The 27,052-nt window shown below is 42.9% G+C and overlaps 1 protein-coding gene across 6 annotated transcripts in view; it reads right to left on the bottom strand.

Annotated features, from left to right (window-relative positions):
* Positions 1 to 27,052, bottom strand: part of pcnt (pericentrin) — a 402,447-nt gene that overhangs the window by 206,994 nt on the left and 168,401 nt on the right. For all 6 annotated transcript variants that reach the window (XM_068036205.1, XM_068036207.1, XM_068036208.1 and 3 more), the window contains 3 exons: positions 21,800 to 22,001; positions 7,983 to 8,209; positions 5,155 to 5,651 (listed from right to left, as the gene is read on the bottom strand). In XM_068036205.1, the coding sequence (XP_067892306.1) occupies positions 5,155 to 5,651; positions 7,983 to 8,209; positions 21,800 to 22,001 (926 nt within the window). The remainder of the gene's footprint in view (positions 1 to 5,154; positions 5,652 to 7,982; positions 8,210 to 21,799; positions 22,002 to 27,052) is intronic.

Genomic DNA, 27,052 nt, shown 5'->3' with positions numbered 1-27,052 from the left:
AGACTAAATGGACTGGGTAAAATTTATGTTAGGCAAGACTGCACATGATCTGAAGGAATAGACTTGATTACCTGTGACGCTACATAAGAAATAGGAGCAGGAGCAGGCCATGCGGCCGCTTGAGTCTGTTCTGCCAGTCAATAAGATCAAGGCTCAAGTCCACTTTCCTGCCTGCCCAAGCTCCCTTTTACATCTAAAATCTGTCTAACTCAGCCTTGAATATATTCAATGACTCAGCCTCCACTGCTCTCTGGGACGAGAATTCCAAAGATTAACAACCCTCAGAAGAAATTCCTCCTCAGTTCCGTCTTAAAACTGTGCCCCCTAGTTCTAGATTTCCCTACAAGGGGAAACATCCTCTCAGCATCTACCCTGTCAAGCCCCCTCAGAATCTTATATGTTTCAATAAGATCACCTCATCCTTCTAAACTCCAATGGGTGTCAGCCCAACCTTTCCCCATAAAAGACAACCCCTTTATCCCAGGAAACAGCCTAGTGAACCTTCTCTGAACTGCTTACAATGCAAATATATCCCTCCTTAAGTAAGGAGACCAAAACTGTACACTGTACTCTAGGTGCAACCCCACCAATGCCCTGTATTGTCATAGCAAGACTTCCCGACTTTTATACTCCAACCCTCTTGCAATAAATGCCAACATTCCATTTACCTTCCTAATTACTTGCTGTGCCTGCAAGCTAATGTTTTGTGATTCATATACAAGGAAGCCCAGACCCACTGAGGGCGGCACAGTGGCGCAGTGGTTAGCACCGCAGCCTCACAGCTCCAGCGACCCGGGTTCAATTCTGGGTACTGCCTGTGTGGAGTTTGCAAGTTCTCCCTGTGTCTGCGTGGGTTTCCTCCGGGTGCTCCGGTTTCCTCCCACATGCAAAAGACTTGCAGGTTGATAGGTTAATTGGCCATTATAAATTGCCCCTAGTATAGGTAGGTGGTAGGGAAACATAGGGACAGGTGGGGATGTGGTAGGAAATGGGATTAGTGTAGGATTAGTATAAATGGGTAGTTGATGGTCGGCACAGACTCGGTGGGCCGAAGGGCCTGTTTCAGTGCTGTATCTCTAAACATAAACTAAACTAAACCTCTCTGTACCACAGCATTCTGCAGTCTCTCTCCGTTTAAATAGTATTCTGCTTTTCTATTGTTCCCACCTAAAGTGGACAATCTCACATTTTCCCACATTATACTTCATCTGCCAAATTTTTGCCCACTCACTTAACCTATCTATATCTCTTTGCAGACACTTTGTGTCCTCCTCACAACTTGCTTTCCTACCAATCCTTGTATCGTCCACAATTTGGCTACAATACACACGGGTTCATCCAAGTCATTAATACAGATCATAAATAGTTGAGGCTCCAGTAATGATCCCTGTGGCACTCCACTAGTCACAGTTTGCCAACCAGAAAATGCCCTATTTAACCCGACTCTCTGTTTCCTGTTAGTTAGCCAATCCTCTATCCATGCTAATATATGAACTTATGCGTGAATGTAAAAGATGTGGGCAGGGTTCTTAATGAGTTTTTTGTCTCTTTCTTCACAAAGGAGATGGATGATGCAGACACTGTAGTAAAAGAGGAGGAATGTGAAATATTTTTTGGAGAGCTAGTGCGGACACGATGGGCCGAATCACCACCTTCTGCAAAGTAACAATTCTGTGATTAATCCGTCCCTTTCTAAGTGGCAGTTCATCCTATTGCTGAGAATTGATTCTAATAATTTACCCACCACCAAGGTCAGACTGACCAGCCTATAATTATTTGGCTTATCCCTCGCACCCTTATTAAACAAAGGTACAATGCTCGCACACCTCCAGTCCTCTGCTAACCTGTCTGTATCTAGTGAGGATTTGAAGGTGATCCTCAGTGCATCCGCTATTCCCTCTCTGGCTTCCTTTAACAACCTGGGATACAATCCATCCAGCTCTGGTGATTTATCCACTTTCAAGGATGTCAGACCCTCGAGTACTTCCTCTCTAATTATGCTTATTGTATTTAATATTTCATGAGTGGGAACAGTTTATCTCTATCTACTCTGTCCAGACCCCTCACGATTTTGAATACCTCTATCAAATCTCTCAGTCTTCTCTTCTCCAAGGAAAACAGTCCTAACTTCTCCAATCTATCTTCATAATTGAAGTAATCAGGGATAGTCAGCATGGATTTGTTAAGGGAAGGTCGTGTCTTACTAACTTAATTGAATTTTTTTGAGGAAGTATCAAGGAGGATTGATGAGGGTAGTGCAGTGGATTTTAGTAAGGCATTTGACAAGGTCGCACAGGGCAGACTGGTCAGAAGAATAAAAGCCCATGGGATACAGGGAAATGTGGCAAGTTGGATCCAAAAATGGCTGTGACAGAAAACAAGGGCAGTGGTTGACAGATGGTTTTGCGAATGGAAAGCAGTTTCCAGTGGCATTCCACAGGGCTCAGTGTTGGGACCCTTGCTGTTTGTGATATATGATAATGACTTGGACTTAAATGTGGGAGTCATGATTGGGAAATTTGCAGATGACACAAAAATTGGCTATGTAGTTGATAGTGAAGAGGATAGCTGTAGACTCCAAAATGATATCAATGGTTTGGTTGAGTGGGTGGAAAAGTGGCAAATAGAAATCAATCCGGAGAAGTGTGAGGTAATGCACTTGGGGAAGGCAAACAAAGCAAGGGAATACACAATAAAAAGGAGGATATTGAGAGGGGTAGAAGAAGTGAGAGACCTTGGAGTGCATGTCCACAGGTCCCTGAAGGTGGCAGGACAGGTAGCTAGAGTGGTGAAGAAGGCATATGGAATGCTTTCCTTTACTGGCCGAGGTATAGAATACAAAAGCAGGGATGTAATGCTGGAACTGTATAGAACACTGGTTAGGTCACAGTTGGAGTACTGCGTACAGTTTGGGTCACCAAATTACACGGAGGACATAATTGCTCTGGAGAGAGTTGAGGGGATTTACAAGAATGTTGCCAGGGCTTGAAAGTTGCAGCTATGAGGAAAGATTGGATAGGCTAGGGTTGTTTTCCCTGGAACTGAGGCGGAGGAGTGACTTAATTGAGGTGTCCAAAATTATAAGGGGCCTAGATAGAGTAGACAGGAAGGACCTGGTTCCCCTAGCAGAGAGATCAAGTACCGGGGGCACAGATTTAAGGTGATTGGTAGAAGGATTAGAGGGGACATGAGGAAAACTTTTTCACCCAGAGGATGGTGGGTGTCTGGAATTCACTGCCCGGATCAGTGGTGCAGGCAGAAATCCTCAACTCATTTAAAAGGTACCTGGACATGCACCTGAAGTGCTGTTAGGCTACGGACCAGGTGCTGGAAGATGGAATTAGATTGGGCAGGTAATTTTTTTTCAGCCAGCACAGACATGATGAGCTGAATGGCCTCCTTCTGTGCTGTAACTTTTCTTTGGTTCTATATTACCCCCAACACCATGAGCTCTCATCTTGTGCAGTAACCTTTTATGTGGCACCTTACCTAATGCCTTTTGGAAATCCAAATACACTACATCTAGTGGTTCCCCTTCATCCACCCTGCTTGTTACATTCTCCAAGAACTCTAATAAATTTGTCAAACACCACTTCCCTTTCATAAAACCACGTTGACGCTGCCTGATTGCATTGTGATTTTCTAAATGTCCTGCTACTACTTCCTTATTAATGGGTTCCAGCATTTTCCCCAATGACAGATGTTAGGCTAACTGGCCTACAGTTCCAGCTTTCTGTCAGACCCACCACTCCCCTTTCTTGAATACAGGTGTTACATTTGTGGTTTTCCAATCTGCTGGGACCTTTCCAGAATCTAGCGAATTTTGGAAGGTTACAACCAATGCATCCACTATCTGTGCAGCCACTTCTAAGGTTCTAGGATGCAGGCCATCAGGTATAGGGGACTTGAGCCTTTCGTCCCTTTAGTTTTCCTAGTACTTTTTCGCTATGACAGTGAATGTTTGAAGTTCCTCCCTCCGTTTCGCCTCTGGATTTTCTGCTATTCTTGGGATGCTTTTTGTGTCTTTTACTGTGAAGACAGATACATAATACTTGTTCAAAGTCTGTGCCATTTCCTTGTTTCCCATTATTAATTCCCCAGTCTCATCCTCTAAGGGGCCAACACTTACTTAGCTACCATCTTCCTTTTTATATATTTGTAGAAGCTTTTACTGTCTGTTTTTATATTTCTTGCTAGTGTGCTCTCATACTCTAATTTTAAGTTAGCCTCAGCTGGTTTCTAAAATTTTCCCAATCTTTTGGCCTACCACTAATCTTTGCAGCATTGTACACTTTTCCTTTCAATTTGATACAATCTTTAACTTCTTTAGTTAGCCACAAATGGTGCATCCTTCTGAGTCTTTCTTTCTCAATGGACTCCTTTTCTCATACTAAGTGCAGGTGATGAATACTTAGCAAAATGCAATGGGTACAGTCATGTTGGGCCGTTGGAAACACTGAGGCCAATTTTCAGTTTGGACGTGAGAGGAAAGCTGGCAGATACAGATTGCTCGCCTATAATGGAAAGGAGAATCAGGCGGGGCAACAGTGGGTCTGCCAGCTTTCCGCCTGTGTACACAGTGAAAATTACCCCATAATGTCTTGACTACAAACAACGATCAGAATGATTTTTGAAATTAGACGAATGCTCTCAATGTCCTCAAGGATCATGGAGACATTTCAGCTCTGTGTACTTTCAACTTGTTCACTGTTTACCTCAGAGGATAAAACAGGATAGGTAGAGACCAAACCAACATAAACTATATGTGGCATATCGTGAGGAGTTGGTTAGATGACTCAAGGGGTCTTTTCTCATTGCATACTTCATGTTTTTGCATTCACTGTACCAACAATGCATCTTGAATCCAACCTCATAAGGGTACCCTATACAATTTGTTGTATGATAATTCTATTCACCCATGTTATTTATAGTTTCTCAGACCACATTGGTAAATCAGTAACTAATGCACTGAAATTTAGGAAAATGTTTTGAGTTCAACAAGAACTGGATTAAGGCAGTTGCAAAAAAATTCCTCTCTTTTTTTGTGTACAACTGCCAGCTGTCATTCTATCTGGACTACCTATACTGGAGCACAGACCACTGTTCCAACATATAGCAGCATCTCTTCTCAAGCTATGCATGGGTACTACTGACCTGCTCTGTACCTCCAGGAGTTTCACAGCTGACTGCTCCTGTATACTGACTTGATGTTTCTCAAACTCTTCCGCCATCAGAGACTTGGCCATGGCAAGTTCAGCATCAAACTGTGCTTGGATTTTCTGCCGTATCACTACAATTTCCGGTAACTGTTCATTTTCCAGACTATCCTGGAGTTGCTGCAGGTGGTTCTTTTCTTCCTTCAGCTGTGTCTCGAGTTTAGAAATTGTGGCACGCTGCTGTTCTTGAACCCGATTCATTTCTACATTTTTCTGGTCAAACTCCTGCTTCAGTGCTCGTCTCTCCTCCTCAAACTCATTGATGATCTCCTTGCGTAAAGCGGTAATTTTCTGTTCAGTACTGGCTTGCAGCTCCTCTCTTAAAATCTTCAGCTCCTGCTCTTTCTCAATTGTGCATTCCTGTATTTTAGCCACAAATGCTTCCCTGCTGGACTCAAGTTTATGATTTGTTTCTTCCAGTAACTGGACTTTATCCTGCAGATAAACATACCAAGAAATTGAAAGCAAAATACTGCAGATACTAGAAATCTGAAATAAGTTTAGTTTAGTTTAGAGATACAGCACTGAAACAGGCCCTTCGGCCCACCGAGTCTGAGCCGACCATCAACCACCCATTTATACTAATCCTACACTAATCCCATATTCCTACCACATCCCCACCTGTCCCTATATTTCCCTACCACCTACCTACACTAGGGGCAATTGCTAATGGCCAATTTACCTTCAACCTGCAAGTCTTTGGCATGTGGGAGGAAACCGGAGCACCCGGAGGAAACCCACGCAGACACAGGGAGAACTTGCAAACTCCACACAGGCAGTACCCAGAATTGAACCCGGGTCACTGGAGCTGTGAGGCTGCGGTGCTAACCACTGCGCCGCCCAAATAAAAGCAGGAAGTGCTGGAAATACACAGCAGGTCTGGCATCTGTAGAGAGAGAAGCAGAGAGTTTAAGTTTCAGGTCTGTGTCCTTTCATCAGAACTGAGAAAGGTTGAAAATGTAATAGGCTTTGAGCAAGTGAAGGGCTAGGAGGGGAATAGAAGAACCAAAGGTAAGGTCTGTGATAAGGCGAAGGGCAGGAGGGATTAAATAACAAAGATGTCATTGATTAAAAGGCAAAGGGAGCAGTGATAGCCTTACTAAAAAAACAAAGCATTTGTGCAGAGAATCCCAAAATAATATCTGTCCGAAAGGAAAAACATGAAAAACAAGTTTAAAACTGGTACATGGTAAAAAAAAAACAATTAAAATGGCAATCATGGTTTGAAGTTGTTGAATGCAATGTTGAGTCCAGAGGGCTACAGAGTGCCTAATCGGAAGATAAGGTGCTGTTCCTCAAGCTTGTGTTGAGCTTCACTGGAGCAATGCAGTAGGCAGAGGACAGAAATGTAGGCGTGAGAGTAGGATGGTGAATTAAAATGGCAAACAACTGGAAGCTTGAGGTCATGCTTTTACTGGCATGTGGAATCTGGAGTAATCTGAACATTACTACCTTTGAGGTCCTGCTTGTTAGTCTCCTTTCTAGCTTCCTAAAATCTACCTGCAAGAGCGCATCTCTCTTTGTACCTCTGCCGATGGTACCATGACCTCGGATTGTTCACCCTCCACTCTCAAAGTGCTCTGCAGCTCCTCAGTGACAGGCTTTCGTTGAGTTTTTTTTTTATTCGTTCCTGGGATGTGGGCGTCGCTGGCTAGGCCAGCATTTATTGCCCTTCCTTAACTGCCCTTGAGAAGGTAGTGATGATCTGCCTTCTTGAACCGCTGCAGTCCATGTGAGGTAGGTATGCCAACAGTGCTGTTGGGAGGGAGTTCCAGGATTTTGGCCCAGCAATAGTGAAGGAACAGCGATATAGTTCCAAGTGAGGATGGTGTGTGGCTTGGAGGGGAACTTGCAGCTGGCGGCGTTCCCATGCATCTGCTGCCCTTGTCCTTCTAGGTGGTAGAAGTCACGGGTTTGGAAGGTGCTGTAGAAGGAGCCTTGATGAGTTGCTACAACACATCTTAAAGATGGTACACACTGCTGCCACTGTGCATCAGTGGTGGAGGGAGTGAATGTTGAAGGTGGTGGATGGGGTGCCAGTCAAGTGGGCTGCTTTGTCCTGGATGGTGTTGAGCTCCTTGAGTGTTGTTGGAGCTGCACTCATCCAGGCAATGGAGAGTATTCCATCACACTCCTGATTTGTGCCTTGTAGATAGTGGACAGGCTATCTTTATTATACTTTATTTTTAAGTAGATGTATCAAATGTACACTATGATTGAAGCAATAATGGAAATTACTTACCATAGACATGGTCTTATTCATTCTTTGAAATAAGTTAATTCTCCCCAGACATACTTCTGATCAATCCTGGCATTCCCTTCTGGCTTGGCTTCAATGTGTTCTACCACTTTAACTACAAGTATTTCTACTTAATAGATCACTTTAATGTTTCAGTGGCCTTGCTTGCTGCTTAGATTTCACTGCTATCCTTCCAGGCCAGAATTGAAAGTTGACCTCAGGATAAGGTTGTTTTACAACAGAGTGATGAAACATCACCTTGTACTATCTGGTGGTCTTATTTAAACTGACCAAGTCAGGAGAACTTTTATTTGAATTCAAATCCCTGATATTGAAGGATAAGAAGCAAAACCACTGGACAGCCCAAACCCAAGAAAGTGTCCTCGGTGATATTCTTCCATGGGGTGACAGCATACCCTAATTATATGTGCAGTTTGAACTTCAGAAAAACAATGAAGACTTCAGCTAACTACAGCTTTATTTATAATGAAGGAAGAAATAAGTGAAGAAAGGAAACCAAGATTTACCTGGTTCATTTCCTTGTGCTGTGCAGTAAGCTCCATTATGGCTGTGGCATGATCTCTCTTCAAACATTCAATCTCTTCCTGTAGACAAACAATTTTCTCTCTTTCAGAGTCGACAGCAGCCAGTTTTGCCACCTTTGCTTCCTCCAAACTTCGGAGACGCTCTTCCACCTCTACCTCCACCTCCCGGGCAGTCTGCTGTGCACACTGGAGTCGTAACTTGGTAATCTCTACAAAATACGTTTCATGCATTTAAAAAGTCAATACCCAAAAGAAATAAACATTTAATTCTCGTAATTCAAAAAAATTAACTTGAACAAACAGGCAGCAGAAACTTGCCTAACATTAGAAACACTTTCCAAATTACAAACAGGAAATAGGATAACAGTATGCACATAACTGTACAACTTCAAAACAAATGCTGGCGATCAACACATTCTCAACTTTGATTCAGTTATAGTAGAACGCAAAAACGCTCAGATTAAAAAAAATCACTAAAAATCTGTAGGTACAACTTATGGTGACACTTCCCATCCAAAGGAAGCCCATTTGCCTATTGTGCATGGCACCTACAATTAAAATTCCCAGTCAGATTGTTAGGATTCATTTAAATACAGGATTCAAGCTGGCAATGGTGCAGAAAGCAATAAGCTTCAGCTCAGCACAATAAAATGAAACAGAACGAGGAGAGAGAAAGAACAGATGAGATGAAATGGCATGAGACAAAAGATTGTCAATAGATCAGTTCCGATACTAACAGCAGGGTAATGTAGTACCATGATTCTGGTCCTGAAGGAGTAACCTGGAGGTCAGGAGTTCAAATCCCATCATGGCAAACTGTGAAACTGAATTTAACAATTCTGGTGATTTGGTGACATCACAAAAAGAAATAACCATAAAAGCTGTTAGTTTGTTAATGGTGGGAACCGGTCACCTTTACCCATTCTGGCCTACCCATGACTCTGGTCCCTCAACATGTGATTGACAGTGTCCTTTGAGGTAGCCTAGCAAGCCACTTAAATGGTAAAATAGTAAGAGGCCCCTGTAGGGCGAGCAGTAATAATTATAAAAATGTGGCCTTAGCAGCATTGCCTACATCCTGGAAGCAAATTAAAAAAAATTATCTTGGCTATTGCAAGACAGGATCTTTTCTAAAAGTTAGAACGTTACTTAGCCACATTATGCCTGCCCATTTCCGATAAGTTACATTTACTAGTTGATATTTGCAAAACATTCACTGAGTTGTAATAAATGATGTATAATTTTTTGCAATTTTTCCCCCCATACATCTCTGTTTAAATTGAGATTGACCCGATAATGATTTATGATAGTGGAGAGTGTGCTAGAGATTCATGCAGATGCTACATGAATAGCCTTGCATCCTTCAACAGAAAAATGGTGAGGATACACGTGTAATACTGTGATTGTTCAAAGGATATGGTCAGGCATGCTGCAGAGGATGCACTTACCAACCAGCTGCCGTACCCAGTGGTAGGTACAAACATACAAAAATTTTGGATAGGAAAAGATCAACTGGCCCATCCAGCCTGTCCCAGACAAATATGATGTCATACGCATGATGATAACCTACCTCTTTGACCAAGCATTCAGTCACGTGCCCGATTATCGCCTTATGTGGCTCAGTGTCAAATTTTGCTTTATAATGCTCCTGTGAAACACCTTGGTACATTTCATTACATTCGGGCGGCACACTGGTTAGCACCGCAGCCTCACAGCTCCAGGGTCCCAGGTTGATGAACCCAGGTTCGATTCTGGGTACCGCCTGTGAGGAGTTTGCAAGTTCTCCCTTTTTTTTTTAGAATTAGAATTAGAACATTACAGCGCAGTACAGGCCCTTCGGCCCTCGATATTGCGTCGACCTGTGAAACCATCTGACCTACACTATTCCATTTTCATCCATATGTCTATCCAATGACCACTTAAATGCCCTTAAAGTTGGCGAGTCTACTACTGTTGCAGGCAGGGCGTTCCACGCCCCTACTACTCTCTGAGTAAAGAAACTACCTCTGACATCTGTCCTATATCTATCACCCTTCAACTTAAAGCTATGTCCCCTCGTGTTTGCCATCACCATCCGAGGAAAAAGACTCTCACTATCCACCCTATCTAACCCTCGGATTATCTTATATGTCTCTATTAAGTCACCTCTCCTCCTCCTTCTCTCCAACGAAAACAACCTCAAGTCCCTCAGCCTTTCCTCGTAAGACCTTCCCTCCATACCAGGCAACATCCTAGTAAATCTCCTCTGCACCCTTTCCATAGCTTCCACATCCTTCCTATAATGCGGTGACCAGAACTGCACGCATTACTCCAGGTGCGGTCTCACCAGAGTTTTGTACAGCTGCAGCATGACCTCGTGGCTCTGAAACTCGATCCCCCTACTAATAAAAGCTAACACACCATATGCCTTCTTAACAGCCCTATTAACCTGGGTAGCAACCTTCAGGGATTTATGTACCTGGACACCAAGATCTCTCTGTTCATCTGCACTACCAAGAATCTTCCCATTAGCCCAGTACTCTGCATTCCTGTTACTCCTTCCAAAGTGAATCACCTCACACTTTTCCGCATTAAACTCCATTTGCCATCTCTCAGCCCAGCTCTGCAGCCTATCTATGTCCCTCTGTACCCTACAACATCCTTCGGCACTATCCACAACTCCACCGACCTTAGTGTCATCCGCAAATTTACTAACCCACCCTTCTACACCCTCTTCCAGGTCATTTATAAAAATGACAAACAGCAGTGGCCCCAAAACAGATCCTTGCGGTACACCACTAGTAACTAAACTCCAGGATGAACATTTGCCATCAACCACCACCCTCTGTCTTCTTTCAGCTAGCCAATTTCTGATCCAAAGCTCTAAATCACCTTCAACCCCATACTTCCGTATTTTCTGCAATAGCCTACCGTGGGGAACCTTATCAAACGCCTTACTGAAATCCATATACACCACATCCACTGCTTTACCCTCATCCACCTGTTTGGTCACCTTCTCGAAAAACTCAATAAGGTTTGTGAGGCACGACCTACCCGTCACAAAACCGTGCTGACTATCGCTAATGAACTTATTCTTTTCAAGACCCTGTGACCGCGTGGGTTTTCACCGGGTGCTCCGGTTTCCTCCCACAGCCAAAGACTTGCAGGTTGATAGGTAAATTGGCCATTGTAAATTGCCCCTAGTGTAGGTCGGTGGTAGGGATTATGGGATTACTGCAGGGTTAGTATAAATGGGTGCTTGTTGGTTGGCACAGGCTTGGTGGGCCAAAGGGCCTATTTCAGTGCTGTATCTCTAAATAAAAGGCATCATATAAATAAAAGTAATTGTCATCCTTGATATCTTGGTGTTGTGTAATCACCTGGGAGCAGCAAAAAACCTACACCAATGAGAAAGTTAAATCTGAAAATTCCTCTCCAACCCTATTTGGCGATCAAAATTAGATCAGGCGATCAAAATTAGATCAGGAGATCAATGACCCTGACTTACGTCACAAGGAACCTACTTCTTGTACAGGTGATCTCTGCCAGAGCCCTTGAAGAAAAAACAGCATTCACAGCACAAGCCAGCAAACTGTTGCACAGGACAATTAATGTGAGAAAAAGACAACGAACATCTATCTAGTCTCTCCGTGACCTCCCCACCCCACGCCCCCCCTCCCCCTCTCTATCCAACTTAATGAAAATTCTTCTACAGCCCTAGTGGGTAGTAGTTTGGGCATTGCTGTTTAGAAAATCCGTTGTCAGCATTAAACAAATGCTTTATATCTATCTTCACAGTAAAACACACAAAAACATTCTGGAAATAGTAGGGAACCAAAGGTCTATTGGAAGTAAGGAACTCTGATATTATTAGTAAAGAAACTGTACTGGAGAAATTAATGGGACATAAAGTCGGCAATTCCCTAACTGTTGGACCTGATGGCCCGCATCCTTGAACTCCAACAGTTATTTCTGGCAGCAGTGTGTACCATCTACAAGATGCACTGCAGCAACGTGCCAAGCCTCCTTCGACAGCACCTTCCAAACCCACGACCTCTACCACCTAGCAGACACAGGGGATCACCACCACCACCTGCAAGCTCCCCTCCAATCCACACACCATCCTGACTTGGAACTAGATTGCTGTTCCTTCACTGTCACTGGGTCAAAAACACTGGAACTTCCTTTCTAACAAGACGGATGAGCTGATGGCACAGATAGAAATAAATGAATATGATTTGACAGATATCACTGAGACGTGGTTGCAGGAGGACCAGGACTGGAATCTTAATGTTCAAGGATATTTGGCGTTCTGGAAGAATAGGCAGAAAGGAAAAGGAGGTGGGGTAGCTTTGTTATTAAAGGAAGGGATCAGTGCAGTTGTGAGTAATGATTTAGGTGTAATAGATCGTGATGTAAAATCAGTTTGGGTGGAAATAAGGAACAGCAAGGGAAAGAAATCACGGGTGGGAGCGGTCTATAGACCCCCGAAGAGTAGCCTATCTGTAGGACAAGATATTAATCAGGAAATAATGGAGGCGTGTAAGAAGGGCACTGCAATTATCATGGCTGATTTTAATCTGCATACAGACTGGACAAGTCAAATTGGCAAGGGTAGCATGGAAGACGAATTTGTAGAGTGCCTCAGAGATTGTTACTTAGAGCAATACTTTGTAGAACCTACCAGAGAACAGGCTATTTTAGATTTGGTATTGTGTAATGAGGTAGGATTAATAAGAGATCTCGTAGTTAAGGATCCTTTAGGGGCAAGTGATCATAACAAGGTAGAATTTCAAATTCAGTTTCAGGGTGAGCAACTCGGGTCTCAAACCAGTGTCTTCAGCTTAAACAAGGGCAATTACAGAGGTATGAAGAAAGAGTTGTCTAAAGTGGGCTGGGAAGATAGACTACAGGGGAAGTCAGTAGATGAGCAGTGGCAGACCTTTAAGCAGATATTTCACAACACTCAGCAAACATTTCTTCCAGTCAGAAGGAAGGACTCAAAGAAAACAATGAACCACCCGTGGATAACAAAGGAAGTTAAGGAGAGTATCAAATCAAAACAAAGGCGTTCAATGCAGCGAAAACGAGTGGTAGGTCAGAGGATAATGAATGTTTTAGAAACCAGCAGCAGACAACTAAAAAACTAATAAAGTGGGAGAAAATTGATGATGAGAGTAAATTGGCAAGAAATATAAAAACAAACAGTAAGAGCTTCTACAGGTATATTAAAAGGAAGAGAGTAGCTAAAGTAAGTGTGGGACCCTTAGAGGATGAGACTGGGGAATTAACAGGGAACAGGGAAATGGCAGATAATTTAAACCAATATTTTGCATTGGTCTTCACAGTGGAGGACACTATAAACATCCCATCCATATTAGATGAGCAAGGTGTAAATGGGAGGGAGGAACTTGTAACAATCTCTATCACGAGGGAAAAGGTGCTGGACAAACTGACGGGACTAAACGCAGACAAGTCGCCAGGATGTGATGGCCTGCATCCAAGGGTTTTAAAAGAAGTGGCTGCAGAGACAGTGGAGGCATTGGTCGTAATATACTAAAACTCACTGGCTTCCGGTAGGATACCAGCAGATTGGAAAACCGCTAATGTGACATCCCTGTTCAAGAAAGGAGGGAGACAGAAAGCAGGAAACTACAGACCAGTTAGCTTAACATCAGTCATCGGGAAAATGCTCGAGTCCATTATTAAGGAGGAAATAGCAGGACATTTAGAAAAACATAATGCAATCAAACAGAGTCAACATGGTTTTATGAAAGGGAAATCATGTTTGACAAATTTGTTAGAGCTCTTTGAGGATAACAAGCAGAGTGGATAAAGGGGAACCAGTAGATGTAGTGTATCTGGATTTTCAGAAGGCATTTGATAAGGTGCCACATAAAAGGTTATTGCACAAAATAAGAGCTCAGGGTCTTGGGGGTAATGTGTTGGCATGGATTGAGGACTGGCTAACACACAGAAGGCAGAGAGTCGGGATCAATGGGTATTTTTCAGGTTGGAAAGCCATAACTAGTGGGGTGCCACAAGGATCGGTCCTAGGGCCTCAACTATTTACTATGTATATTAATGACTTAGAGGAAGGGACAGAGTCTAGTGTATCCAAATTTGCTGACGATACAAAAATAGGTGGGAAGGCATGTTGTTTTGAGGACACAAAGAATCTGCAAAGCGATATACATAGGTTAAGTGAGTGGGCAAAAACTTGGCAGATGGTGTTCAATGTGGGAAAGTGTGAGGTCATCCACTTTGGTAGGAAGAATAAAAAGGCAGATTATTATTTTGATGGAGAAAGACTATAAAATACTGCAGAGGGATCTGGGTGTTCTTGTGCAGGAAACACAAAAGGCTAGCATGCAGGTGCAGCAAGTAATTAGGAAGGCAAATGGAATTTTGGCCTTAACTGCTAGGGGGGTTAGAGTTTAGAAATAGGGAAATCTTGTTACAACTGTACAGGGTGTTGGTGAGGCCACACCTGGAGTACTGCGTACAGTTTTGGTCCCCTTATTTAAGGAAGGATATACCAGCACTGGAGGCAGTTCAGAAAAGGTTCACTAGGCTGATTCCTGGGATGAAGGGGTTGTCTTACCAAGAACAGCTGAACAGGTTAGGCCTTTATTCATTGGAGTTTAGAAGAATGAGAGGTGATCTTATCGAAACATATAAGATTTTAAGGGGGCTTGACAGGGTAGATGTTGAGAAGTTGTTTCCACTAGTGGGGGAATCTCAAACTAGGGGAAGTTACAGAATAAGGGAGTACACATTTAAAACTGAGATGCAAAGGAATTTCTTCCCTCAGAGGGTGGTGAATCTCTGGAATTCTCTGCCTCAGAGTTGTGGAGGCTAGGTCCCTAAATGTATTTAAGGAGGAGGCAGATAAATTTTTGAAATCTCGGGGTGTCGAGGGTTAGGCCGAGCAGGCCTGAAAGAGGAATTGAGGCCTGGGACAGATCAGCCATGATCTTATTGAATGGCGGGGCAGGCTTGAGGGGCTGAATGGCCTACTCCTGCTCCTATTTCTTAAGTTCTTATATTCTTATGTTCTAACAGCACTGTGGGTGTACCTACATTAGATGGGCTGGAGCAGTTCAAGGCAGTGGCTTACCACCACCTTTTCAAGGGCAATTAGGGATGGGTAATAATACTGATCTTGCCAGTGACACTCACATCCCATGAAAGAAAAAAATTCCCAGGACCTGATGGCCTGCACCCTTGTGTTCTAAAAGAGATTTACAGAGATAATGGAATATTGGTTTTGATATTCCAGAATTCCCTAGATTCTGGAACAGTCCCCATAGATTGGAAAGTCTCAAACCTAATTCCACAACTCAGGAAAGGAGGGAGAGAGAAAACAGGAAATGATAGGCCAGTTAGCCTGACATGAATAGTAGAAAATCTGCTAGAATCTATTATTAAGGACGTGGTAACAGAGCACTTATAGAATCATATGTTTAGGCAGAGTCAACGTGGATTTATAATAGGGAAATCATGTTTGACAAATCTGTTAATAGTTTTTGAGGTTGTAGCCGGTTAGATAAGGGGGAACCAGTTGGTTTAATGAATTTAGATTTTCAAAATGCATTCGATAGGTACCACGGAGGGGTTATTGCAAAAATAGGGTTCATTGGATTGGGGGTAATACATTAGCATGGATTGAGGATTGGTTAACGGACAAGAAAGAGAGAATAGGAATAAATGGGTCATTTTCGGGCTTGCAGGCTATAAGTAGCAGGGTACCGCAAGGGTCAGTGCTTCGACCTCGGCTATTTACAAACTATATCAATGACTTAGATGAGGGGACCGAGTGTAATGCATCTAAGTTACTGACAATACAAAGTTAGATGAGAAAATAAGCTGTGAGGAGGACAGAGGCTGCAAAGGTATATAGACTGTTCAAGTGAGTGGGTAAGAACACGGCAGATGAAATATAATGTAGAAAAGTGTGAAGTTATCCATTTTGGGAGAAAAAGCAGAGTATTTTTTTTTTAATGGGGAGACTGGAAAATGTTGGTATTCAGAGGGACCTGGGTGTCCTTTTATATGAATGACATGTAGGTAGAGCAAGCAGTTAGGAAAGCAAATGGTATGTTAGTCTTTATTACAAAGGGGTTGGAGTAGAAAATTGAAGAATTCTTACTACAATTATATAGGACTTTGATGAGACCACACCTGGACTACTGTGCACAGTTTTGGTATCCTTACATAAGGAAGGATATACTAATGTTGGAGAAATGCAACAAAGGTCCACTTGACTGATTCCTGGAATGAGGGGATTGTTTTAGGACGAGAGATCGGGTTGATTGGGTCTATATTCCCTGGAATTTAGAAGAATGGAGAGGTAATTTCATTGAAGCATCTAAAATTCTTTGAGGTTTGATAGAGCAGATGCTGGGAGGACATTTCTCTGAGTTCACGAGTGTAGAACTAAGGGTCACAGTCTCAGAATAAGGGGTTGGCTATTTAGCACTGAGATGAGAAAACAAAGACTAGCATTTATATAGTGCTTTCCACAACCACTGGGCATCTCACAGCCAATGAAGTACTTTTGTAGTGTAGGCACTGTTGTAATGTAGGAAACAAGGCAGCCAATTTGCACATAGCAAGCTCCCACAGAAATGTGATAATGACCAGATGTTCTGGGCATTAGAATAGTTAGTGCAGAGACATTTCTTCACTCAAAAGATTGTGCAGCTTTGGAGGACTGTGAATGCTCAATAGTTGAGTATATTCAAGACAGAGATCAACAGGTTTTTGGATACGAAGGGAATTAAGGGATATGGGGATAGTGCCGGAAGTTGAGGCAGAAATAATTGTCTTGAATGGCGAAAAAAGTTCGAAGGGCTGAATAGCCTATTCCTGTTCCTAATTCTAATGTTCTTATCTCCTTGCACCATATCAAGAAATTAGTCCTCAAATTTTTCATGAGGGCTCAGAAAATAACAAGCAGTCATCCTTCAGACAAAGTCTGCTACCATTCTGAGCATTCAGACTATCAGTATAGGGGAACAAGCTGGGGTTGCCACAATTGAAGAGTGTAGGAACAACAGGTTTATTTTCTCCATTTTCTCAGTGTGTCTGTCTCAGTGGGGAAGGGGGCGGGTGGAGGTGCAGTAAAGTCCCTGATTGAAACTTGCCATAAACTGAATGTCTTCACTGAGGTGTTTGGCCTGGTGCTGAGCCAACAGAAGCAGTTCCTTTGATGACATAGTTAGTTAGCATGGTTTTCAGTTTTTAGTGGTGCTTTGATTTGCACTGGCAATCGACCTTTTTGAGCCGTGTAAAGCAGCACAAGCCAAAATCTGAGCAAGATGTCCTAGCAACACACCACCACCACCACAATAACCTACATTTATTTAGTACATTTAACATTCAAGATCCCCAAGGAGCTTTACAAGTGATATCAATAGAAACATTTTGACATTTGACACTGAGCCACAAGACACATTACAGATGACTAAAAGCTTGATCAAAAAGGTAGGTTTTAAAGCAGCATCTAAAAAGAGGGGTAGAAAAATTTAGGGAGGGAATACCAGAGCTTAGGACCAAGGCAGCTGAAATCATGGCTGCCAATGGTGCAGTGATTAAAATCAGAGCTGTGCAAGAGGCTAGAATTGGAGGAACGCAGAGATCTTGAAGGGTAATAAAAGCAAAATACCGCAGATGCTGAAAATCTGAAATAAAAACAAAAAGTGCTGGAAATACTCAGCAGGTCTGGCAGCGTCTATGGAGAGAGAAGCAAAGTTAATGTTTCAGGTCAGTGACCTTTTATCAGAACTCAGCTCTTGAAGGGTTGTAGGAGGTTACGGAGATAGGGATGGGGTGAGGCCATGGCGCAATTTGAAAATAAGGATGATGATTTTAAAATTGAGGTGCTGTCAGATGGAGAGCTGGTGAAGGTCAGAAAGCAGATGAGTGATGGGTGAATGAGATTTGGAGCAAGTTAAGATATGGACAACACAGCAGAAGTTTACAGAGGGTGGAAGATGGAAGGTCAGCCAGAACAGCATTGGAATAGTCAAGTCTATAGTCAACGGCATGGGTGAGGGTTTCAGCAGCTAAGCTGAGGCAGGGTCAGAGTTGAGCGATGGTAGGCTTATAAGTAGGCTTATTGATGGTGCAGAAACGTGGTCAGAAACTCACCTTGGGGTCAAGCATTATATCGAGGTTGCGATCGGTTTGTTCAGGTTAAGACAGTTGTCAAGAATAGAAATAGTGGACAAGGAATGGAGTGTGTGGCAGGGACCAAAGACAATGGTTTCAAAGTTCCTAATATTTAGCTGGAGGAAATTTCTGCTCATCAAATGCTGGATTTCAGACAAGTGACAAACCAGGGGTCCAAGGAGGTGGTGGTGAGATAGAGCCGAGTGTTGTTGAGATAAATGTGGAATCCGATGTTGCATTTTCAGTTATCACTGAGAGGTACCATTATGTGAGAAGTAAAAGGGTTCCAGCAGGAGGTCTGCGAACGTTGTACCATTGTTTAAAAAGGGTGCGAGGGATAGGCCAAATAATTATAGGCCTGTCAATCTGATCTCGGTGGTGGGAAAATTATTAGAATCATTTCTGAGAGATAGGATAAACTGCCACTTAGAAAGGCACGGATTAATCAGGGATAGTCAGCATGGATTTGTTAAGGGTAGGTCATGTCTTACTAAATTGAATTTTTTGAGGACGTATCAAGGAGGATTGATGAGAATAGTCCAGTTGATGTGGTCTACATGGATTTTAGTAAAGGCATTTGAGAAGATCCCAGATGGCAAACTAGTCAGAAAAATAAAAACCCATGGAATACAGGTGAATGTGGCAAGTTGGATCCAAAATTTGCTCAGTGCCAGGAAACAAAGGTTAGTGGTCGACGATATTTTTGCGAATGGAAAGTGGTTTCCAGTGGCGTTCTACAGGGCTCAGTGTTGGGTCCCTTGCTGTTTGCAGTATATATTAATGACATGGACTTAAACATGCGAGGCATGATTGGGAAATTTACAGATGACACAAAAATTGGCCATGTAGTTGATAATAAAGAGGATAGCTGTAGACTCCAAAATGATATCAATGGTTTGGTTGAGTGGGTGGAAAAGTGGCAAATGGAATTCAATCTGGAGAAGTGTGAGATAATGCATATGGGGAGGGCAAACAAAGCAAGGGAATACACAATGAAAAGGGATGATATTGAGACAGTAGGAGAAATGAGACACCTTGGAGTGCACAGGTCCCTGAAGGTGGCAGGACAGTAACGAGTGGTGAAGAAGGCATATGGAATGCTTTCCTTTACTGGCCGAGGTATAGAATACAAAAGCAGGGATGTAGTGCTGGAACTGTATAAAACGCTGGTTAGGCCACAGCTGGAATACTGCATACAGTTCTGGTGACCACATTACAGGAAGGACATAATTGCTCTGGAGAGAGTACAGAGGAGGTTTACGAGAAAGTTGCCAGGGCTTGAAAGTTGTAGCTGTGAGGAAAGATTGCATCGGCTAGGGTTGTTTTCCTTAGAACAGTGGAGGTTAAGGGGTGACTTAATTGAGGTGCACAAAATTATGAGGGGCCTAAATAGAGTAGACAGGAAGGACCTGTTTCCCCTAGTGGAGCAGTCAATTACCAGGGGGCACAGATTTAAGGTGATTGGTAGAAGGATTAGAGGGGACATTCCAGTGGGTGGAATGGAGCCAAGCTAGGGCAGTTCCAACCAGCTGGACGACAGAGGAGAGGCATTGGAGGAGATGGTTTGGTTAATCTGTGTTTAAGGCTGCAAGTGGGTCGAAAAATATGAAGTGATAGTTCATCATGGTCACAGTCACATAGAATGTGTCATTTATGGCTTTGACAAGTTCCAGTACCGTGGCTCGGCCCAAAACCAAATTGGGGGGAATTCAAATATGGGATTGTGGGAAAGTTGGGCACAGATTTGGAAAGTGACAACATATTCAAGGACTTGACAGAAAAGGCAGGTTGGAAACAGGGCAGTAGTCTGCAGGCACAGAGGGGTCAAGAGTAGTTTTTTTTTGAGAAGGGCTATGAAGATGGGGGGTGGGGGGGGGGGGGGGGGGGGGTGGAAAACAGTACCTGAGGAGAGAGCGCCATCAACAATATCAGTTAATATGGGGCCCAGGAAGGGAAGCTGAGCGGTCAACAGTTTGGTTGGGATAGGACCGAGGGAGCAGGAGATGGGTTTCACGAACAAGATGAGCTCGAAGAGAGCATGGCAGGAGATGGGATAAATCTAGAGAAGTATGGGAGTTCAGGGCTAGGGCAGCAGGAAACATTTGGGGCAGTTTGTCCCGAAGAGCTAGGGAAGGGGAGGGAAGTGGCAGAGGCCACTGAATGGATGATCTCGATCTTTGTGATAAACGTCCATGAGCTCCTCCCACGTACTGTCAGAGGTGAGGGTGAAGGAGGCGGGGAGGGGGTGGTTTAAGGCAATGGTTTATTGTGAAGAGAAGGTGGGAATTATCTTTGCATTCTTGGATGATCTCTGAACAATTATGTTTTAGCAATAGCGAGCATAACCTGAAAATGCGTTTATGTGGTCCAGCCAAATCGGCTGATGGTTGGTTAAACCAGTTGTCCACGAAAGACATTCACAGCTGCATCCCTTAGACTTAAGGGAGCAGAAACGAAGGGTATACAAGGGGAACAATTAAGATGAGAGACAGTAACAGCTCTAATGGGGACATGGGCATGAAGGGTGGCCTAGAGTGTGGGATTTAGCAAATCGGTAGCTGTAGAAATATCATGATGGCTAAAAGCTAAATATGTGCAATTTGAATGTTCTGTGGTAAGTGACTTGAGGGAAGGCTTTTTTTTCCCAAAGAGTTGGCCATAGAGAGAAGTGGGGTCGGATAGAGAGTTATACAAGGAAATGTTCTGAGAATGCCTGATTAATAGAACATTACAGCGCAGTACAGGCCCTTCAGCCCTCGATGTTGCGCCGACCTGTGAAACCATCTGACCTACACTATAGAACATAGAACATTACAGAAATGAATTACAGAACAGAATGAACATTAATGAAAGTAACAACAGGAGTAGAGAGGCTATGTGAGATGACAAGCTCAAGGAGGTAACCATGAATATGGGTTTATATGGAAGAAGATCTTTAGGAAGGAAAGGATGGCAGTAAACTCACAAAGAACAGTTGAGATGGAGGTTGAAATGATCAAGGATGAGAAGTCATTCTGTGCAGAGGTTGAGGGAGGAAAGAGAGAAGGTACCTTGGTGAGAAATTTGGACTGATATTTGGGTGGGCAGTACAGAAGAAGGATTTTAAATGAGAGGCCTGAAGAGTGTAACAATGTGAGATGCTTTAAGGAAGAGAAGTTGCCAGAAATAGGGACATAGACCAAGGGGTGATTTAGAGATAAAGACTACAGGATTACTGCGATGGTTTGAGCAGGGCAAGTGGTGGAAGATATAGCCAGGCAGCAAAGCTTCTTTAACATTACATAGGACCCATAACTAAGACTTCCTTGCCTGACTGCTGTAGGAGCTTCACTTTATGGACCACACCATCAACACTGAATTTGTGATTTGAATCCTGCCCATGTGGGCAGCAGTCAATTGACAGCTCGCAGACATACACACTAACCAATGTATTCTGGGTAACCAGACATGCTCCAAAACCAATTCTGGAAGCAGTGATTACCACCTCACATAGGCCAGTTCAAATTCTATTAAATGATGCCCAGTGAAAGCCTGGTGAATGGTGCACACTGACTTAAAAATTATTATGTGGCTTTGACTGAATGCTGTGCAATAGATCCTATTCCATTTACATGAGGAAGTTATGGTTTTTGAGGGTTCAATACCTTTAAGGTGCTCCTCTGTGAGTCGAGCTTGTAACTGTTCTAATTCTAGGCAGTGTTTTGTCTTTTGCTCTTCTCTCTCTGCCAAGTATCTCTGTGACAGTTGTCTTTCAATATTCTGCAGCTCCTCTATGTGCATCAAGGAGGTGGCCATCTCCTGTTTGTGTTTCTCCTCTAGCTGCAGCTGAAGCATTTTTATTTCTTCCTGAAAGAGAAACAGAAACATGATCACAATCTGCTAATATGAAACATGTTAACCAGCTGCATGTACCTTTGTCTTTACTAAAAAAAATTCATAAGGACAACATCTTTACTAGATGTTCTGAAGAAGGGTCTCTGACATGAAACGTTAACCCTGCTTCTCTCTGCTCAGATGCTGCCAGACCTGCTGAGTATTTCCAGCATTTTTTGTTTTTATTTAACGTCTTTACTAGGCTTGTCTTCTTTAAGAGGAACAGTGGCATAGTGGTAATGTCACTGGAGTAGTAATCCAGAGGCCCAGGCTAATGACCCGGGGCCACAGGCTCAAATCCCACCACAGCAGCTAGTGGAATTTAAATTCAATTAATTAATTTAAAAAATCCAGAATTGAAAGCTAGTATTGAAGCTATGAAACTATCAATGGTCATAAAAACCCCTCTGGTTCACTACTGTCCTTTAGGCAGAGGTTCAAATCCCACCATGGCAGCTGGTGGAACTTAAATTCAATTAATAAAAATCTGGAATTGAAAACTAGTCTCAGTAATGATGCCATGAAACTATCAAGATTGTTGTAAAAACCCATCAGGTTCACTGACGTGCTGTAGGGAAGGAAATCAGCCGTCCTTACCTGGTCTGGCCAACATGTAACTCCATACCCACAACAAAGTGGTTGACTATTAACTGCCCTCGGAAATGGCGTAGCATGCCACACAGTTGAAGGACAATTAGGGATGGGCAATAAATGCTTGCCTGCCAGTGACGCACACAAAGAACAAAGAGAACAAAGAACAGTACAGCACAGGAACAGGCCAGTCGGCCCTCCAAGCCTGCACCGATCTTGATGCCTGTCTAAACTAAAATTTTCTGCACTTCCGGGGTCCGGATCCTTCTATTCCCATCCTATTCATGTATTTGTCAAGATGCCTCTTAAACGTCTCTATGGTACCTGCTTCCACCACCTCCCCCGGCAGCAAGTTCCAGGCACTCACCACCCTCTGTGTAAAAAACATGCCTCGCACATCCCCTCTAAACTTTGCCCCTCGCACCTTAAACCTATGTCACCTAGTAACTGACTCTTCCACCCTTGGAAAAAGCTTCTGACTATCCACTCTGTCCATGCCACTCATAACTTTGTAAACCTCTATCGTGTCGCCCCTCCATCTCCGTCGTTTTAGTGAAAACAATCAGAGTTTATCCAACCTCTCCTCATAGCTAATACCCTCCAGACCAGGCAACATCCTGGTAAACCTCTTCTGTACCCTCTCCAAAGCCTCCACATCCTTCTGGTAGTGTGGCGACCAGAATTGTATGCAATATTCTAAGTGTGGCCTAACTAAGGTTCTGTACAGCTGCAGCATGACTTGCCAATTTTTATACTCTATGCCCCACCAATGAAGGCAAGCATGCTGTATGCCTTCTTGACTACCTTATCCACCTGCGTTGCCACTTTCAGTGACCTGTGGACCCATACGCTCAGATCTCTCTGCCTGTCAATACTCCTAAGGGTTCTGCCATTTACTGTATACCTCCCACCTGCATTAGACCTTCCAAAATGCACTACCTCACATTTATCCAGATTAAACTCCATCTGCCATTTCTTCACCCAAGTCTCCAACCGATCTATTTCCTGCTGTATCCTCTGACATTCCTCATCACTATCCGCAACTCAAAGGCTTTACTGAAGTCCATGTAGACAACATCCACTGCCCTTCCTTCATCAATCATCTTCATCACTTCCTCAAAAAACTTGATCAAGTTAGTGAGACACGACCTCCCGTTCACAAAACCATGCTGCCTCTCACTAATAAGTTCATTTGTTGCCAAATGGGAGTAAATCCTGTCCCGAAGAATCCTCTGCAATAATTTCCCTACCACTGACGTAAGACTCACCGGCCTATAATTTCCTGGATTATCCTTACCACCCTTCTTAAACAAAAGGAACAACATTGGCTACTCTCCAGCCCTCTGGGACCTCACCTATAGCCAATGAGGATACAAAGATTTCTGTCAAAGCCCCAGCAATTTCCTCCCTTGCCTCCCTCAGTATTCTAGGGTAGATCCCATCAGGCCCTAGGGACTTATCTACCTTAATGCTTTTCAAGACGCCCAATGCCTCCTCCTTTTTGATAAGGACATGACCCAGAAAATCTACACTCCCTCTCCTAGACTCATCATCCACCAAGTCCTTCTCTGGTGAATACTGATGCAAAGTACTCATTTAGTACCTCGCCCATTTCCTCTGGCTCCACACATAGATTCCCTCCTCCGTCCTTGAGTGGGCTAACCCTTTCGCTGGCTACCCTCTTGCTCTTTAAATACGTATAAAAAGCCTTGGGATTCTCCTTAATCCTTTTTGCCAATGACTTTCATGACCCCTTTTAGCCCTCCTGACTCCTTGCTTAAGTTCCTTCCTACTTTCTTTATATTCCTCAAGAGCTTCATCTTCGAGCCTTCATAGCCTTCTAGCCCTTACGAATGCTTCTTTTTTCTTTTTGACTAGGCTCACAATATCCCTCGTTATCCAAGGTTCCCGAAACCTGCCAAACGTATCCTTCTTCCTCACAGGATCATGCCAGTCCTGGATTCTAATCAACTGACCCATGAAATTAAAAAAAAAATAATCCAGAATCATTTTGTCAAAAAATTCTTCAATCCAACTCCCCTTGACATTTCGTGCATACAATTCTGCTCTTCAAACCCAGCTAACTGCAGAAATAAAAATGTTTTAAGTTTTCCAGTGTTCGATCAATGGCTTCTCTACTTTCGATTTAACTCCTCTCCAGATGGAATGGCTGTTAGTCAGTTGACATTGGGAAGTTGTGTGACAACAAAATTCCCTGGAATTGCTGGGAGAAGATCTTGGATCAGCACCAAATTGAGGAGAACATAGGAACAGGAGTAGGCCATACAGCCCCTTGATCCTGTTCTGCCATTCAATGAGATCATGGTTGTTTTGTATTTTAACTCCACCTACTCACCTTGGTTCTGTAATGCTTAATATCCTTACTTAACAAAATGTTATGAATTTAGTTTTCAAATTTTCAATTGATCAGTCTTTTCTTGGTTTTGGGTGGGTGGGCAGTGAAAAGGAGAGAGAAAAACGATTCCAGATTTTTACTACCCTTTGTGTGAAGAATTGCTGTTGGACATCACCATTGAACAGCCTAACTCTAATTTTAAGGTTACGTCTTCTTGTTCTGGACAACCACACCAGCGGAAATCATTTCTATCTACTCATCTTACAACACCTCAATTAGAAACCTTTAATCTATATTCAAAGGAATACAGGCCTACTGTCCTCCTAGTCTATGCAACCTGTTCTCATAACTTAACCCTGTTAGCCCCAGTATCATTCTGGTGAATCTGTGTTGCATGCCCTCCTAGACAGGATCTGCTTCCTGAGGTGCAGTGTCCAGAACTGAATACAGTGCACCAGAAGGGGTCTAACCAGAACTCTGTACAGCTGTAATATAATTTCCACTCCTTTGTATTCCAGCCTCCTTGAGATAATGGCCAACATTCCAATAGCCTAACTATTTTTTGTACCTGTACAAAGTTTTTCTGTACTTGATCTCTCTGCTCATCCACATTTTCTAGCTTCTCAACATTTAGAAAATACTCTGATCTGTCTTCCGTGTCCAAAGTGGATGGCCTCACACCTTCCTACACTGAATTGCATCTGCCAGTTTTACCCACTCTATCAACGTCTCTTTGGAACTGTCTGCTCCCATCTATACCACTTCGTGTCATTAGCAAATGTAAATATACCACTCTATTCCTTCATGCAAGTCCTTTATAAATATTGTGGAAAGTTGAGGCCCCAGTACAGATCCCTGGAGAACACACCGCGAGTCTCATCCTGCCAATCTGTTTCCTACCTCTAAACTAATTCCCTATCCAAGCCAATAGGTCGCCTCCAATTTAATGTGGTCTCATTTTTGTTAAGTTTCTTTTGTGGAACCTTGTTGATTGCCGTCTGGAAGTCCATACAATATAACATCCATACAAGTCAACACAACATTTCTTTCTGTTCTGATAAAAGTTAACAGTTAATCGACCTGAAACATTAGCTGTTACTCTATCCACAGATGCTGCCAGTATTTCCAGCATTTTCTGTTTTTACTTCTTTCCTACCATGTTTGTTACCTCATCAGAATTGTCAACTAAGTTCGTTGGACATGATTTATGCTTTACAAATTCATGCTGGCTCCCTCTCAACAGCTATTTGCCCAAATGCTTAGTCATCTTGTCTCTAATAATACATTCTAATAACTTCCCCACAATTCCTAGTTTTATTCCTTTGCCCTTCTTAAATAATGGAAGGAATGCTTGTAGGCTGTTCAAACATCCCCCAACAGCTGGCTGCATAGGCTGGCAATGCATGTGCTGCAAAGGCAAAGAAATGTAAAAAAAAATTCTCTTTTCTGACATGCTATTTTACAGTTATTCATTTTAAGATGACACTCAGTAAACAGAAGGATGAATATCAGTGTGTGCATTTTAAATAGCATTTAAATAACACAAGCAAAGATTGATGCACAAAACTTACAAGTCAACACAACACTTTTTTCTGTTCTGATAAAAGTTAATAGTTAACCGACTTCAAACATTAGCTATTACTCTCTCCACAGATGCTGCCAGAAGTGCTGAGTATTTCCAGAATTTTCTATTTTTACTTCTTTCCTCTACCTCTTTTTCATTTCCTATCTCCCACCCCATTATCTTTGAGACCAGTCAGTGAGAAAAAGGTTAACACCTCAACCTTTGAATTATAGACAAGTCACAGAAGGGTTAGATGGTACTGGCTTTGAACAGTCAAGGCTGAACACAGATATAGGAACAGGAATAGGCCATGCAACTTCTTGAGCCTGTTCTGCCATTTAATGAGATTGTGACTGAACTGCATTGTGACTCCATCCACCTGCCTTGGCTCCATATCCTTGTTTAGCAAAAGTCCAATGATCTCACAAATAAAATTATTTGAGCTAGCATCAACTGTGTTTTGTGCGAGAGTGTTCCACACTTCTGTCACCCTTTGCGTGAAAAAGTGTTCCT

Source organism: Heterodontus francisci, chromosome 7 (genome assembly GCF_036365525.1).
Source record: "Heterodontus francisci isolate sHetFra1 chromosome 7, sHetFra1.hap1, whole genome shotgun sequence".
In the NCBI taxonomy this organism is placed as follows: Eukaryota; Metazoa; Chordata; class Chondrichthyes; order Heterodontiformes; family Heterodontidae; genus Heterodontus; species Heterodontus francisci.
The sequence above is the reverse complement of the archived record's forward strand: the minus strand, read 5'-3'. Positions and strand labels throughout refer to the sequence as shown.